The 17,612-nt window shown below is 28.2% G+C and overlaps 2 protein-coding genes across 2 annotated transcripts; one reads left to right on the top strand and one right to left on the bottom strand.

The window, feature by feature from the left end:
- The first annotated feature begins 986 nt into the window (after positions 1 to 986).
- Positions 987 to 7,108, top strand: LOC145742652 (uncharacterized). Its single transcript, XM_082560429.1, has 17 exons — positions 987 to 1,146; positions 1,703 to 1,861; positions 2,378 to 2,533; positions 2,818 to 2,892; positions 3,165 to 3,207; positions 3,355 to 3,376; positions 3,508 to 3,564; positions 3,794 to 3,876; positions 4,045 to 4,080; positions 4,245 to 4,350; positions 4,662 to 4,767; positions 5,216 to 5,272; positions 5,589 to 5,658; positions 5,922 to 6,052; positions 6,406 to 6,689; positions 6,796 to 6,825; positions 6,907 to 7,108. Exons 1-17 carry the CDS (start codon positions 1,108 to 1,110, stop codon positions 7,106 to 7,108), a joined length of 1,656 nt encoding a protein of 551 aa, XP_082416555.1. The 5' UTR covers positions 987 to 1,107.
- A 1,622-nt stretch (positions 7,109 to 8,730) lies between these two features.
- Positions 8,731 to 15,739, bottom strand: LOC145743628 (uncharacterized). The gene is made up of 17 exons (XM_082561632.1): positions 15,383 to 15,739; positions 14,928 to 15,129; positions 14,433 to 14,605; positions 14,074 to 14,224; positions 13,639 to 13,802; positions 13,332 to 13,425; positions 12,827 to 12,919; positions 12,532 to 12,622; positions 12,151 to 12,264; positions 11,913 to 12,065; positions 11,418 to 11,539; positions 11,101 to 11,235; positions 10,695 to 10,847; positions 10,426 to 10,530; positions 10,116 to 10,295; positions 9,673 to 9,858; positions 8,731 to 9,078 (listed from the first exon to the last, which is right to left on the bottom strand). The coding sequence occupies exons 1-17, from the start codon at positions 15,598 to 15,600 to the stop codon at positions 8,842 to 8,844; spliced, it is 2,571 nt and encodes an 856-aa protein (XP_082417758.1). The 5' UTR covers positions 15,601 to 15,739; the 3' UTR covers positions 8,731 to 8,841.
- Between the last annotated feature and the right edge of the window lie 1,873 nt (positions 15,740 to 17,612).

Raw genomic sequence — 17,612 nt, 5'->3', positions numbered from 1 at the left:
TATTTTTGAGGCATACCTTTAGATGAGTCGTGTTATTATGACAAATACTTAATCTGATTTATATAACCCGATTAACGAGCTTGAAAAAACAAGAAATACTGTGACATGTTATAGCATCCTTCTATTATAATTATCAGATTGACACATGACACACGAATTGAGACTTTTAATTTGGAATTTTAACTTCTGAAAATGGTTAGGTCAACTCAATATGGGTTCGGGGTAAATTAAAGTTACTGATGGTCTTTTAAAAGTATGCAAGATGTGTTTTTTAATATTTATGTTGCCCTTAGGTTAATTGTGACCAAAATATCAAGAACATTAAAATTTATAAACAAAGCTGTTATAGATAATCATATTGCCCCATGATTTGGCATGCCATCAAATTAATATCAGAAAATACACTTTTTTGGCATTAAAAGCTACCTTTTCGTGTTTTGTTTATTATCTTGTTATAAAGATTAAATCTTTAAAATAATGCAATTTTGTTGTGCAGCTAGAATGGTGACCTTCATCTAGTAAGAGCAACAAGTTCACATAAATCACTTAAACGTGGCTAAATGTTGTTGGCAAAATTGGGCCCTAGCCTACTGATCACTATTTTATTATTACCTAGATTTTTCTTTAAAGTTGTACTTGTTTGAAGTTTAAAAGTAATCAATCACTATCGTTACAATGACTGGTCAACGACAACTTAATTTTCAAAAAGCTTTTCTACGAAAATTTTAAATTTGTAAAAAATTACTTCATGTGTAGACTGTAAAATTTCTTTTTTTAAAATTGATTTTTTTATTTAAAAACAATGAATAAGCATATATCTCTTAAAAGAAATTTAATTTTGGCTTTAGTTTATTCTTTTTTTGAGGATAATCAAAAATATAAAATTGTATGCCCTTATATACGTTTTTATTTTACGTTACGACTTGTCTATATTCTGCCTAATGTCCAAACTGTGCTTTTTTCAAACCCCATGGCTTCCTAAAAGCTTTAACTTACCGGAAAAATAGTTTTTTTAGTCATAAGCTTTTTTGCCACAATAAAGAATTCACATAAGAGAAATTGCAATTAATATTTTAATTGTTTTGAATATAAAACAAGTGAGAAATTATGAAGACTGTTGTCGACGACATTTTCTTGCAAAGAAAGGTAAAGGTTTGGTGACCATGCCATAACATACTTAAAATCTTTATGTAAACATGATTACTTTTGGCATGTTTTAAATCATTAAACTGATTTGTCATTTTTTCCCGTCGCATTGTTGTAATATTAATTGTATATCGTATTTATTATTTACTTTTATCAATGTGCGAAAAACCAAAACAAAAAACTAAAAGTAAAACAAAAACTGGCTGACTGGTCACTTCTAAAATACGGGGTGCGTGAAATACCAAGGCCGTATGTAAACGTTAACAAAAAATCGCTGAAAGCGTAAAAGGACGGAATCCCTAATTTTCCCTTGCGCTTTAAAGTCAAGCGCATCATTCCCTGGCATTTAAAGACAATCCCGCATTATCCTGCAGCCCTTTAAATAAATATAGCATTTATTCCGCAGCAAGGTACAAAAATGCATTCTGCTAATTTTGGTTAACTAATACATACGGTCCCGCACTGTCCCGCATCCCGTTTTTTAGTATTGTCCACAAAAACTAAATGTAAAAGCTTTTGTATTAAATAGATTCATAATAACAATATTTTTATTTAGATTGATTTTATTCACTCTGCTTATGTTGTCCACACTTTATATCAGCAACAGAAACTTGGAAAATATTGTGATTTAAAGGTTCTGGTCGGAGATAAAAAATATTTTGTTCACCGATGCATTCTGGCTGCAGCATCAGCTCAGTTGGATTCACAAATTAATGTAAGTTATTTCTTATTATTGTGTTGTGATTATCGGTTAATTTAATATCGAGCCCTATTAGCAACGATTGTTTATAAATGGTAAAATTTTTATATATATCTTTTACTAATCTTCTTTTCGAATTCCCCTCTTTTTTATTTATTTTAGCACTACCTCTTTAAACTAACAGATGGCGCTAATAGCTCTTTAAATATTGCATTTTAAATTTAAAGCTATGTTGAAGTTGGAAATTAAATGCACATTAAAATTTACCATCTATTTGATCTATGCAATCCTGTGTATGTGGTTACTGCAATTAAATTAAATAATTAATGATTATTTTGTAATAATGTTTGTTAGTTGTTTTTTTAAACAGTGTTTAAAGCCCTTTACCTTTTAAATTGCATGGAGTTTTTTTGTCACTTTTATTCACAAAACATGGGTTTTTACTAAATCAAAACTTGATGTTTTTTTATAAACTGGTGTTTTTTTAATTTAAAACCCTATGTTAAATTTAAAACATGTTTTTATTTTCAGGGTTTGGATACAATACAGTTAGTTGGAGTAACATATTATGGGTTTGAATGCTTGTTGGAAATTTTGTACTCAGGAAAATTAAATGAAATATCAAGATTAGGACAAAATAAATTCCAACAAATTGTGAGTGCAGCTGATGCATTAAATGCTGAATCTGTAAGTATATTATTTATATGTATTATAGTAGCAATCAATTGATAATTTTAGGTTTGTGTATATGTTCTGTTTGCACATTGTTATTAATTTTTTAAAAAATGGTTGTTTTTTTAATATATAAATGTGTGAACAATTTGTTTACTTAACTGCTTTTCTGGTGAACAATTTTTTGATAGTACTTTAATAATATAATATACTTATTTAAATTTTGAGCCCTTTTAATGCTAGTGTTTAATTTAACATTTTAAATATAATAGTTTATAAAATTTTATTCTATGTTAAAGGTGATGGAATATTGTACGAGAGAAAGATCAGATTTAATGAATGTTCTACTACAGCAAAGTAACTCGACTACTGAGGTAAAATATTTGTCTTTACTTTATTTATTATTATTATTTTTATAAGTTCGATATTGTTAATCACATATATGCTATAAACTTTATTGACATTAAAATTGTTTTTTATGAGTTATTATATATTTTTGTAGAGACATATTTTGTACCCTATTATAATCTTATTTCAAATACTTATTTTTAATTAGTGATAGTTTAAAGTAAAAATGTAGAGGACTTTTTATATTTTTTCTCGATTTTATAAATGCCATTTTTTAACAAATTTATTAATTTTCTAGATAGCAGAAAATAAACAAAATGAAGTTAAAGAAGAATTAGTAGGTAGATAAACTTTACATTTTTTACAAATGGTTTAATATTACTTCCAATTGTCGTTTTTACATTGTAAAAATTAATGGTTTAAAACTAAAATATCATATTATTATTAAATATAAAACAGTGCTAATTTGTTTTTTTATTTATTTTTAGAAGAAAATTCTTTAGCGTTAATGTAAGTTTATTTTCTAGTTTATATAATTGTAACATTTATTGTCAAAAGCAGTTTTTTTTTTAATATTTCGTTTATTGGATTTAATTTATTTAAAAGTTTTTAATAAATTCTTTTTTTTTTCTTATTTATAGCCAACCTGAGAATGATATTATGAGCAATCTTAAACAATTGGAATATTTTCAAAAAAGGTGTTTCTATTAAAATGTTTCAAATTATATCAATTTAATATAACCATGTTTAAGCTATATTTATTGTTTGGTATTTAATTAAAAGCTAAGTTTAATTTCAAACTATTTTAATCATGTTGCTTGCATTTAATTCAAAGCTTATTTAAAAGAGCTAGTTTTAAATTTATATCTGCATTTAGTTTATTATAGTTGTTTAACTTGTATTTAAACAATGTTATATCTTATTTAGGTTAAGTATGGATAGAGAATATGAAAAACAACCTGAAGAAGAAGATAATGAGGAAGCAAATACTTTAAATAATGAAAACAATGGTAACTACTTTTTACTGTCAATTATTTTAACTAATATCAAATTTAAAAGGGTATTTTAAACTTTGATGCCTGTATTTTAAGATGTATTTAAAAATAAAATTTTATAAAGCTAGTTTAACTATAGCCTAATAAGAAAATAAAATTGTTTATATTTTTAATAATTTTTAGACTTTGAAGGGTTGGAATTAAATAACAACGACACAGGTTAGCTTTTGTTTTTAAACTTGACATATTTTTTTATGTAAAAAGCATTTAATTTAACAAAGTTGGTTTAAAAATTAGTGCTGTAGAAAATCACTGTTTTCAACAATTTTTTTTTTAAATCAGTGTTTCCAAAAATAAATAAATTTAGTCAGTGTTTCCAACAGATAACTTGATGGAAATTTCTAAATGTGAGGTTTGTGATATTGAGTTCAATAAAATGAGTGATTTAAGGGAACATATGGAAACAATGCATACTAAAAAACCATTCAGGTTTGATTTTGTAATTTTTACAATTTAGTTTTAAAATTTTTTGTAAACACAAAAAAATTTTCTTTTTTACTTTGTTATGAATTTTGATTTAAAAAATAACTTGTTATTTTTACATAGTCAGTTACTTGACTATACTTAATATTTACTATGAATATATATCTTATTTTATTAAAAAATTATGTTTTTTCATACATACTGAATTTACTTTCTTTTTTATTTTAACAAGTTTTGTTTCTTTTTAAAGTTTTGCCCTAAACTAAATACCCTTTATGACACATACTCACTTATGTATATCATTATTATTTTTTTAGTTGTGAAATTTGTGGAATGGGATTTAATTTCAAATCAAATTTGTTGAACCATCAAGAAGTTCATGATGCTGAGTGTGTTTGTAGAATATGTGGGGAGAGTTTCAAGGTAAGATTGCTAATTTCCTTTATTTCTTTTCATACTTTTATACTCTATCTTAATTCTATGTTAATAACTGTCTTTATCCTTAATGTGGGAATGTCAACTTCACAACCTAAACATAGAGTAACATCAGTTACCCTAATCGAGTCTCGAGTTGCCTGTGGCGGTTTAGGATATTAGTGAAAATGTTGGCAGTTTTTGGTTTGTCAGGAATTCTTGTTTTTAGCGCCCCATGGTAGCAGTTGGGATCGAACACAGGACTTATGTTGAAGCCAAGTGTTTTAACCACTACACAACAGCATTAAGCTTTAAACTGTAATTTTTAAAAAAAATTGCATTTTTAAAGTTTATAATTATCTTTTGTCACAGTAAATGCTGCTGATTTTAACTATTGTTTTTTAATAATTCTACACCAACTGACTGAAATTTTCATTTATTATTTTGATGTTTTTAGTTACTAAAACATTTACAACAACATATGGATGATGAACATGAGCAATCATTTCAAAAAGTAAAGTGTTTACTTTATTTTAAGTGCTTATTTTATTACCTATGCATTTCCTTATTCATATAGTATATATAACATAGTCCACCTTTCAATCAACATTAAATGGCATAGTATGATCACAACTCACAACTAATATTTGTCTGCGTTAGTTCACCAAGGCACCACAAATGGCAGTTTTATTTATTTTGTAGGCCTACAATTTGGACATACATAAATATATTTATATGTTGTCCACTAAGCTTCATTACATATAGATTGTACAGCTATATAAGTTTGTTCATTTTGCTGTTTGTTTAATTTAAGTTTTTGTTTTTCACAGAACAAGCTTTGGTCAAATAAATTAAAGAAAAAGAAAATGAAATCCCTAAAGCGCATGAAAAAACTAGCAGGTATAATATTTAACTTTTTAACATAGAATTTAAATTGTTAAGAGTTGATATTAGATTTAGTGGATTCATTTTTATATTTTGTTATAGTTATTTGGGTGCTGGTCAATTTTTTACTAGTTCTAAGTCTACTATTTATATAAAATATAAAAGCATTTAAATGTATGGATAGCTTAAATATAATTGTACATTTATAAGTTGCAAAAAACAGTAAAAATAAGTTTACCAATCTTTGTTAATTTTATTAACATTATTATCTTGATCAGGCAACGCCAAAATACTTGGTATTAATGTAGAGGAGATCAACAGAACTAATGGAAAGTATTTGTGCCCACTTTGCGACAGAGGATTCGAAAGAAGATGGAATTTAAAATGTCATATCCTTGTCCATAGATCAGTGAGTTAGTTTAAATGTTGTCATTTTAAAATGGACTTGTCAACTTTTTAATTTTAAATAAAACTTGTTTGGTGAATCTGTTTTATTTATTTTTTTAAACAATTTTTTTATCTAAAGTTTACATTTTTTGGTACCTTTAAAATATACAGGATTAAATAAATTAAATAGATTCAAAATGGGCAAGGGTTTAATCCATTTAATCCTTTCGATCTATGTGATCCATTTGATTCATTAGTCCTGTTCGATCCTGTGTTTATTACAGTAACCCTGTATTTTATGCTTCGCGTTTTAATTTCTTGGATGAATTTATCGCTGTACATTTGTTTAAACAGCAAATTTTTATTCCATTTTAGCATGTAACAGATCACAATAAACAACCGAAAAACAATTCGAGAAAATCACCCACAACAAATACAACGATAAAAAAACGTGTAAAGGAACTTCGTTACAAACCTGGAGGATTTCAATGTCCGGAGTGCAACAAACCTTTCCGCAACCTCTACAATCTAAGAAGACATGCTCTTGCACTCCACGGGATTTCAGGAAAGGATATAAACTTGGGAGCGGGGAAGATAAATGGAAATAATCCGGATGAGGAAGATGTGGAATATTCCCCCGTTGTGAAGACAAAAAAGAAGTAAAAACTTTTTTATTTTGGTCGACACTTTTTTAAAAGGATTTTATTTAAAAAAATTTTGGAAAATTAAAAAAAATATTAATTGATTTTTTGTGTTATATTTTAGAGTATCAACTTCGAATCAATCTGAGTACAAGTAAGTAACATAAAATTGTTATTTATTTGGCCCTTATCAGTCATGAAATATGTAAATACTAAATGTTATTTGTTTTATTAGTTACTGGTGCTCGATATGTGGTCGTGGTTTCATCAGAAATCGAAACTTGAAAGGTCACATGGACCTCCACAAAACAACAGGAGAAGGGGGGTATCCTTGTGGTATTTGTGGCAGGAAGTTCATGCAGAAAGAGTCCCTGCATGGTCATCTTTGGGTGCATGGAGGGGGGAAAGGGGAGGTGGAAGAAAAGTCGTTCGAATAACTTGGGGTGGGGTTATTTAGAATTTGAGGAAATTTAAAACTTTTAGTCTAATATTGAATGTTCTCTGTCAAGAGAAAAGTCAATTTTGAGGTGGGGGTTTAAAAGAACTTACTATTTTCTTAGTTTAGTAAACTTTAAGTTTTTCTTCAATTTTCTGCTTGAGTTTTTGTAAGAAATTGAATGAGTTTGATTACAAGATGAATCTAATTCCTTTTCTATCAACATGAAAATCTTCTTTTCTTTAAAGCCGGAATTTTAACTCATTTTAAAAAAATTAACTTTAATAGATTGTCTTACTTATGGCTTCTGTTCATATAAACAAACTGCATTTTCGTTAAACATTCTTTGCCAAGATGTTATGATCATTATCTGATTAACTCAGGTAACTTAAATTTGGTTGTCGTCACCGATGATTTCAAGAATTTATTTTGAACAGAAATCTCTTATTGAGAAATGGATAAAGTTTAATTCAGTTAATTCAATCATCTTTTTGTGACAACAATTATACAACTATGAACTCTTCAAGGAATCACAAGGAATTTTTAAGTGAAATGACTTGACTTGAATTTGGCTTAAATAATAACAAAAAGTTTGTTTAAAAGCTGATCCCAAATCTACCTCAATTCTTGAAGCAAAATATCATAAATTAACCAAATATTTATCTCCCAAAACAACGTGTACAACTTTACATGTCTTGAAATACAACTCTTGCTGTTAATTTTTTTATCATTGTGAGAAAAAAAAGAAAAGGGTTGTTTGATCATGACAATATTCTAAAATCTCACTTTTGCACAACTTAACCAATTCCAGTTCAAAAATATAAATTGATCTGAAGCTCTTGTATAAATTCTATCATTGATTTGGTGGGTAAGTTAGTATTAAACTGTTTTTAACCAATCTTTTGGTTTAAAAATTTATCATTACATTATTGTATCCAAATCATGAAAACAATATTTTTATGCAAAGTAGCAAAAAAGGGCTTTTTAAAAACATTGGATAATTTGGTGCTACATTTCTTAATATTTAGTTGTTCATTAGTAAGGGTTTTTGTTTTACAACAATCCCTGAGTGTTTCGTTATTATGTTGTTCTTATTTCATTATAACTGCACTAAACGTATGGGTAATAGTTATAAAACTAGAGAAACAAAATGTTAAAAAATACGATTTTTTTTGGTAAAACTAGTTTGTCAATTTTATGTTTAAGACATTTTTTTGTGTTTTTTATTTGGTATAACAGGCTAAATTGTATTGAATTTCTTAATATTGGATCCCTGTAATGTTGCATACTTCTCAATACATGATTTCGTAACAAAAAAAAATACTTGTAATCTCTCTTATTTGAATTTTGGTTTATTTTACTTAAGGCAAAATTCACATACAACAAAAAAAATTAATAAATAAATATAAAAACAAACAATAAATAAAAATATGGCAAGTAAACTGTTATTTTCTTCTAAAATTTACAAGAATAACTAAAACTGTTATTAAAAAAAAAAAAACAGTTTATGTACAAATTTTGGCAAAAAAAGTTTTTCTTAGCGTTAATTGTTTAAACAACGAAGCTTGAAAAAAACCTTTTTATTTTTAATTAAAGTAAAAAGCTTAACTTTAAGATTGTATTTAGAGTAGAGTTGTACAATTTTATTTTGTTGTCAAATGCTTTGAATTATTACGATAAACGATTTTTGGCAAAAATTTTTCAATTTTTTATTTAATTTTTTCTAAAAAAATCTCAAGTTTGAATTGTAACTTTTAAATCCTTCGACGATCCAACAGGAGGTAATTCCCCTAACCCATCACCCCCTTTTGCCGTATTATCATGTATATGAAGAGTGGGGTAGGAGGGGTTAAGTTCAGGGAGCCGGGGTTCACCTGCTGCCGAAGGAAGGGGGGCAATTTGGGGAAGTTGTTCTTGGGCAATCACCCATGAACCTGGGTCGGCTGTAGTCGGTATACTATGCTGGTATGCCTAAAAAGTAAAAAAAATCTTAGAAAAAGGTAAAAATAGATAATAACTTTTTTCATTTATTATCTGTGATTTTATTTATTAATTCCTTACACAACAACACTTTTTTCTCTTTAGAAATGTAACTTTTTTTTAAACACTTTAAATGAAGCAAGCAAAGTATCTTTATAAAAACATAAAATCGTAACAAAATCGTAACAAAACACAAAAATCGTAACAAAACACTTGCTACACCACACATGAGGTCGTGGGTTCAATCCCCACTGATCTCATGCTGTAGCGCCCTTAAGTAAGGCGCTATAAACGGTATAAACTCCTGCTGAGCTAGCACTTAATCAGCAGCATAATTACCGGGCAATTATAGTCTCTATAATATCCCAAACTGCCACAGGCAACTCGAGACTGGGTCGGAGTAACTTATGTTACTCTATGTTTAAGTCGCGCATTCGACTTTCCCACATCGAGGATAAAGATATAAACAAAAAAAAAAAAATGCCATAAAAATATAGGTTTCATGATATTTAAATCAAATTTTGATTCCTTTAAAAAAATAGCAAAGAATTACAACATTATCTGACAAAAACATCTTGAACAAACCTGTACAGCAGCTTTTCTTGCTTTCAACCCTGCCACTCTTTGTCTTGCTGCCAGGATTCGATCATTTGCTTCCTGGAGGACTTTCGCATCTAACCTCGACTTCTCCTGACCTCCAGTCATCTGCCGCATCACTTGTTTGTGTTCCATGTATCTTCGGACTAACTCTGATTGCTCTGCTAGTTGAAGCTGTAAAAAAACAAAACAAAAATAGCATGAATATAAAGGTTACCATATTTGTACCATTTGTTTATTAATCAGGCATGCACAGATAAGCTTTATAGAAAATTGTTTAAATATTGATAAACTTGTAGTTGCATAAGTAGTATGACTACATTTGTATGATGGTATGTCTTAAATGGTTTTAATCGTTTCTAGTATTTGCTATTGAACCCAAAGTTAACAGATACACAAATTGTTTTAATGTTATATAACTTCTTCCCAACCTTGACTCCATTGACAATCTCAGTTTTGTCAACTTTTTCGTCCTCCTTTGCAGCTTGTCGATCGTGTCGTATCAACGCGTTCGACACTGAGGTATGTTGATTGCTGAAGTCTGATGCAAACATCAACTCGGTGTGGCGAGCACGATGGCGCTGAAGAGTTCGTTCTCGACGCTCTTGGGCCTTGAATTTAGGAGAAAAAAAATTTGTGATCTAGACTCATGAAAAAATCCTTGAATTTTTGTTTTTTGCCTTTTTAAATTATGTTAAAAACAAATAATAAAACTACTATATTAATGCAGTCCATACTTACATATTCAATATAAGTAGCTCTGCTTGTATCATTATTCTGCAATGCCTCTGCAACTCTTATTCTATCATCTTGTCGCTGGTTAATTGCAGCAACTCTTTTCTCTTCCTAAAAACCAAAAAATTTTATTTCAGGATTTTATTAGTACTTACCTTTTTAGTTTATTTGATGACTTTTACAGTTAATTTTTGTAAATTACTAGTTTTTAAAAAACTTTGCTTTGAAAACAGTTTTTTTTTTTAATTAAAATAATGCTAAAATACATAATTTACCTTGAAAGCTGCAACAATATGTTTTGATTGCATTCTTTCCTGTTGAACTTTCATCACCTTGTCAACTTTAACAGCCAAGTTATCAGTTCTATCTCGATCTCTGTAAGCTTTTGATACAGCCACCAATGTAGCAAGACTGACCTGGTCCCTTAACTGTTACAATAACACAAATATTCAGATAAATGATTGGTAGAAAATTGTACTAAAATTTGAGACATTTTCAACCAAAGGTGTTTAAAGTTTATTTAACCCATTTTTAGATGTTTTTGACAAGATACGTTATCTTATTATTAATCTATTATTTGGTTTTACAGACTTGGCAAGATTTTTAGTTTTTACTTAAAGTTTTCGACTTTACGGTGGCTTTAGTAATTACACAAAGAAAATAAAACTTAACGGGTTTTACCCGAGGTGGTGGTCTAATAGTCTTGGCACGAGGTTTGGGTTTCATGAAGTCTTGTTCGTGCCAGTACTCGATGGCATCGCGCACATCTCTGCCAGCTTCCCTGTTCATGATTAACTGATCCTGAATCGGATCCATCTAAAAAAAGTTAAATTATAAAAATTATGATCAAACAAAAAAGTAATTTCTATTAAAAATTTAAGTTTTTTTCTACAACAAAAATATAACAAAAACACTTTTAAAAACTATCAGCATATTACAATTCACATATTTATTTGAAATATGATCAAACAAACACAATAACTGTGACATCATAATACCTCAGTAAACGAAGGTTTACCACCAGCAACTTGGAAAGCTTTATCGTGAATTCTCCACTCATGGTTGGGTATTTCTTCATCTACTTTACATCCTTGCTGTTTACCTCCTTCTACTAAAGTACCTGTAAGTTAAACAAATATATGAAATACATAACTACATAAACGTTGTTATAATACACACAAAAGAAACAGCGTTGTGGTGTAGTGGAAAGAACACTTGCTACACTACATAAGGTCTTGGGTTTAATTCCCACTGCTCTTATGCTGTAGTGCCCTTGTGTAAGACTCTATAATTGGTATAAACTCCTGCTAAGCCAGCACTTAATCAGCAGCATAATTATCAGGCAATTAACATATATATAATATCCCAAACGGTCAAAGGCAACTCGAGACTGGGTCGGGGTAACAGTTGTTACTCAATGTTTAGGTTGTGCATATGACCTTCCACATCGAGGATAAAACTATATATAAAAAAACTCCCTTCATTAATTATACCTAACGTGGGATGAGATTGGGCTAACATTGGGTGAACCAAGGCATCAGTTGGTCCCAACATTTGCTGAACTGTGATTGGTTCCTTTCGCTGGGCACGCCCAGGGGCAGTGGCAGGAGTTGTGTTTGGGGCTGCAGGACTTTTACTTGGGGTTTCTAAACAGGTCAGTTATGTTATTTTTAAAAAAATTTTAAAAGTTGTAATTTTAGATCATAAACACTACGTGAAAATAAAACCAACCCGAAATTTTCTTTTCTTTTTCAAATTTCACGGCAAGCGGTTTTGAAAACAAAGATTTATTTGGCAACTCATTGTCCCGATGAACCACGATTGTTATGTTTTCCTCTGTATTGTCTTACAAACAAACAAACAAGGTGACCTCATAATTGTTATTCTGCTTTTAATTTAATTATTTTTAAGTCAACTGAGGCTATAGTAATCAAATAATCAATTTTAATTATAATTAAAAACTCATTAGCACCATACAATAATAAAATTAATTAAAAACTAAGTTTTAATGAGTTTGACTCTAAATTACGTTTGTTACCTTAACATTTATTTTAACATTGTTTAAAGCTTTTGTGTATATTATTTACAATTTAACTTCTCCACTACACTTACCAAATGATCTTAAAGCATTTTGTTCTAGTTTGGCCAAGTTAATATGGAGGGAAGCCGGCAGAATTTTGATGTTTAAATCCTCGTTCTGAAGCTTTTGAAACACAATAAATAAGCATTTTTTTAAGGTAGTAATTAACAATACTTTTCCATGGCTATTTATTTAAGTTTAAAATACCCCCTTTTAAATAGGCAATATACTTTACAAACTAAAACATTAGAATTATTTAGCTTATTGATTTTAGTTATATTGTTATTGTAATTAAACATGTATATTTAAGTTACAACACCTATTTACCTGTGGGGCAGAAGCTGGTGGTAATTTCTTTAATGGAGTTTCAGGGTATAGAGAAGTTGTAATGCTTGATGATTTTGACCCAGGTCGTCGATTCTAAGTTAAAAATTCAAAGTTGAGTCTTGTATTTGATTTTTTAATTTTAAGTTTAAAGATTACAACACACTAAACCTTAAAATTTAGTAAATTAACAAACAAGTTTAACAACAAAAATTAGTTGAATACCAAAATTTATAAGTTACATTTTTTTTAATTTTAAAGTCAATGTATTAGAACTGGCACCATTGTTAACCCAAAAACTTTATAAACCATTCAAATTAAAGAAGGAAAAGCATAACAACAACAAACAACAAATATATTATGTAAACAATCAGTAAAGAAATGTTAGTATAAACCAAAAATATAAAACCCTGTTACCCATTTCAGTTGTAAGACAACTACACCATTCAATATTTACACTATTTTAACATGTAAAGTTTAAAAATGCTGTTGTGTAACATATAACTACCTTTAAGTAAGTGTCATAATCCAATCCCATTGTTTCTTCCCCTTGACTTCCTAATCTTTGTCTAGTTTCAGCAAACAATTTTCCCAATCTTTTACTGCAAACAATAAATTATTTGCCAATCATTTGTATACATACCTATATTAAATTTTTACTTTTTAATAATTCTTCTTTATCATAATTAAATTAATTTGTTTACAAATTATTAGCCTAAAATTATATCGCCTTATTTTTTAAATTTGGTGGGATACATAAAAGTTTTAAGAAAATCCATCTTAAAATATAAAATAAATGTTATTTAACTTCATACTTGACATTGAAATAGCTGATGTTCATTCTCTTTCTGCTTAAATATCCTCTAACCCATCTTTGTATAACTATAACAGGAGAACCATGAACTAAAATCCTGTTGATGTCAGATATTATTTTGTGGACCGTCGAGATTTCAATTTCTATGGTGCGCTCGTGCACTGACTGAAATAGTAATTTAGTGTTTTAGTAATTGGTTACCAAAGGTACTTTTCAATCGTTGTTGTTGTTGTAATATAGCCATAAATTCCCCTTGTAATTTGTCTGTGCACCACAAACAGTAGTATTTTTTATTTAAAAGACATACAAATTGGATATATAAAATATTGCATATAAATTAATTTAAATAACACAATACTTTTCCATGGTAACTTATATACTGTATACCAAAATATTTAAAATTTTTTTTTAATTTACACCCCACTTATATAATCACCTCAACTTCTTTTGGGCAAAGTTCGACAAATAATTTAGAATTCAACGCACAGAACTTTTTTGAAAATAAAGCGTCTTCAATAATTTCGTCATCTCCTATAACATGGTGGTCTAATGCTTTTAAGGACCATATACTGTTGACTGTATGGTGCCTAAATAACCAATTTATTACAAGATTTTAACCCATCTTAATTGAAAATATATTCCATTAACATTAATAACCAACTTTAGAAAAAAAATTTAAAATAAAAATTTTATTAAAATAGACTATGTCTCATGATTTTTAGTTGCCCGAAATACAAAAACAACAGTTAACCAAATTTTACCAAAAATAACTTAAACTGTTGTAAACTTACAAACCTATAGTTATTTTTTAGGCACAGAGGGGTGTTGTACAAGGTTAAAGCAGTTAAACTTTGACAAGCTGAGATAAATTGAATGCTTTCCAGGTTTCCAATATTGTTGTCGTGTAAATTTAAAATTCTTAAGTTTTTCATTTCGCCCCAAAATTGCTCATCAGGAAGTTTGGTTATCTATTTTAAAAATAGTTTTATAATAAAATTTTATATACTAAGCCCATCCTACAGTTAATATTTAAATTGTCATTTTCACAACTCTTAACTAATATTCCCCTGCAATAATTTACCTGCACACCACAAACAGAAGTTTTTTTTATCTTGCCTAATTGGACATACATATAGTCTCGTCCATTAAGCTTTATTATATGTATAGATTTTTGAACACAATGCAACTTTTGTTTAAATTTTGCTATTTTCTGTGGTGGTTATAGTTTTAACAGCCGCAAAAAATGTTTTTTTGTAAATATAAACAAATTAGGTAAAGTTATAAACTTGCCTGGTTGCTATGCAAATCCAGTCTGATTAAATGTGGGCAGTTTTCCAATGCATTGAACCTAGTTAAGTAGTTGTGGTGTAGAATACAGATCCTTATATGTCTGCATGATTGTATATGACCCAGTGCTCTGATGTGGAAATGTGCTAGGTGAATATATTCAATTTCTCGCAACGATCTTGCCTGTTTCTCTGCGGTCTTGCATCTTAAATATAATCACACATTTAGTTGACATCTTTGTAGTAAAATTAACTCAAAATTATTTTTAATAATCTAGTTAATTAGGTTATATAATCGAAAAATATGACAACAGGTATACAGATTTAAAAAAGTTACAAAATTTAATAAGAATATTTTTATTTGTAGATTTAAAACAAATAAAAATTAAAAAAGTTTCACAACTAAGAAAACAATTATGTGACAAATGCAAACAACTACACATTACTTGTACCACTAACCTTTCAAGTAAAAAAGCTCTTGATGGTGAAATAAGATAACCCCCTTCTGCCGCTTGCCTCAATGCAGCTTCAGCCAACCTTGTGTCATATTTAGAGAGTAAAATTGCTTCTTTTTTTGGTTTTCTAGGTGAAGAAATGTTTTCTTTGGTTGGGGGTTGAGAATTTGTGTTTTTTGCGTAGGGTGAAGTTACGGTCGCTTCCAAAGCAGACTCATCCATTTTTTGTTTAATTTTTAGCTTTTATTTTATTTACTACCACAATATTTCACAATATTTTACAATATATTGTTAAATAATAATAACTTTTGTTTTCAGAACAATAACCTGTCTCCATACCTTCGATTTAATAAATATTTAACAGAATACCTACATGGACAATGATTTTACATTTACACACTATTAATTTTTATTTAAAGTTAAATATTTTGATTTATTTTATCTTTAACCAACAAAAGTTAGGTCCTAATTATAAAATTAGATTGCAAAAAAATAACATAAATTCTCTACAATTTTAAAACGCATCTAACTTTACTACCTTTCTGTATTTTGCTTCTTCTGAATAAAATTTAGAATATTTTTCTGATTCATGATTAATCTGTCTAAATTTTTATTTGTAACATGATTTATACATAAAAAGATTATTCACAATTTTTTTTTTTCATTAAGCAATAAATAAACTTTGGCAATGTGGCATAGCTAGTTGTTATAGCAACGTATTTTCAATTACCGCCACCTATAGTTCAAATAAATATTGTAGATGTTTTGTTTAGTATACTATAGTTAACTTGGACAAAATAAAAACGGAATCATGGTTCAAGGTAAATAAATAGTTTGATCTAAGATCTAAAACATATGACATATTATCGCTTGATCATACTTTTCTTTTTAAGGTTTTTAATTTTTTAAATGATAACTTACTGCACCTGTAGAATAACAAAGATATTTTTAAAATATTTCAGAAAAAATAGAAATATACTTTTATTTAAAAAAATAAAATTTAAAACTTAAACTACCCTTTTATTTGGAAACGTATTATCTTATCAACATTTAAAAAAAATATTGTGTACCAAAATTAAAAAAAAAATTGAAATTAAAAAATAATTGTTTTGTCATACTATCGTATACACGAAGTATTTTGCATAAATATTAATATCCTTAAAAGTTACGACACTTTTACTAAAAATGTACAAACATTCAAAGCCTTAAAATTACACATTTTATTAGATACGTAATGACCTAATTAACATTTCAGATAAAACATTTTGCAAAAATATTCAGTAGAACAAAAGTTCGAGCAAATTTATATATCGGGTATCAATGGGTCACGTGATATTTTTTAGGCCAATAAAATTGCGCACAAAATTTATAAAAAAAATTTAAATTTTAAATAAAAAAAAACTGTTCTGTTAAAACCGCACCGGTCTTATGAAAGTGTTTACCAAATATTTAAAAAAATATTGATATTCATAAAAGTTATGACACTTTTTCTAAAAATATACAAAATAACAAAACTTGAAATTATTAAAGTTTGAAATATAAAAAGTTTGAAATATTTTTTTTTTCAGGTTTAATATCTTACTACAACATGATTGCGACGTAACAATTGTGATTGCAATCACATCACTTAAGGGTTTAAGCGCAAAAAAATTGAAATTATACGAACGAACGATTTTAATTTTTAAAAGTTCAAACAAAAGTTTTTTAATAATTTTTGTTAAAACGTTTATTTTTTTGCTTTAATTTTTTTTCAAAAGAATGATGCAGTGGTAATGAATTAAGGTTTTAGCGAAGTGGCTTCGTAGCTTAGCAGTAAGTATCTTCGGTTAACAATACAAACTCTTCTGGTTCAATTCTCGCTGAGATTTATTTTTGTTAAACTAAAATTCGTAACGCTCGACTTATTTTATCTCAAATGTCAGTTCGGCCAGTGCGCTTCTATCTATCAATTGTCAATCATTGGTCAAAAATATCACGTGACCTAATTAAAGCCAAAATAAAAATTAGCTCTAACTTTTGTTTTACTGAAAATTTTTGCGAAATGTTTTATCTTGAATGTTAGATAGGCAAATGCGCGTCTAATAAAATATAAATTTTTAGGTTTTGAGATTTTATCAATTTTTAATAAAAGTGTCATAACTTTTATGAATATTAATATTTTCAAAAAATATTTTGTAAACACGTTAATTGGACCTGTGCGGTTCTAACAAAACATTTATTTTTCGATTTCAAAT

This window comes from Corella eumyota, chromosome 2, assembly GCF_963082875.1.
Source record: "Corella eumyota chromosome 2, kaCorEumy4.1, whole genome shotgun sequence".
In the NCBI taxonomy this organism is placed as follows: Eukaryota; Metazoa; Chordata; class Ascidiacea; order Phlebobranchia; family Corellidae; genus Corella; species Corella eumyota.
This window is presented reverse-complemented; position numbering and strand designations above follow the sequence as displayed.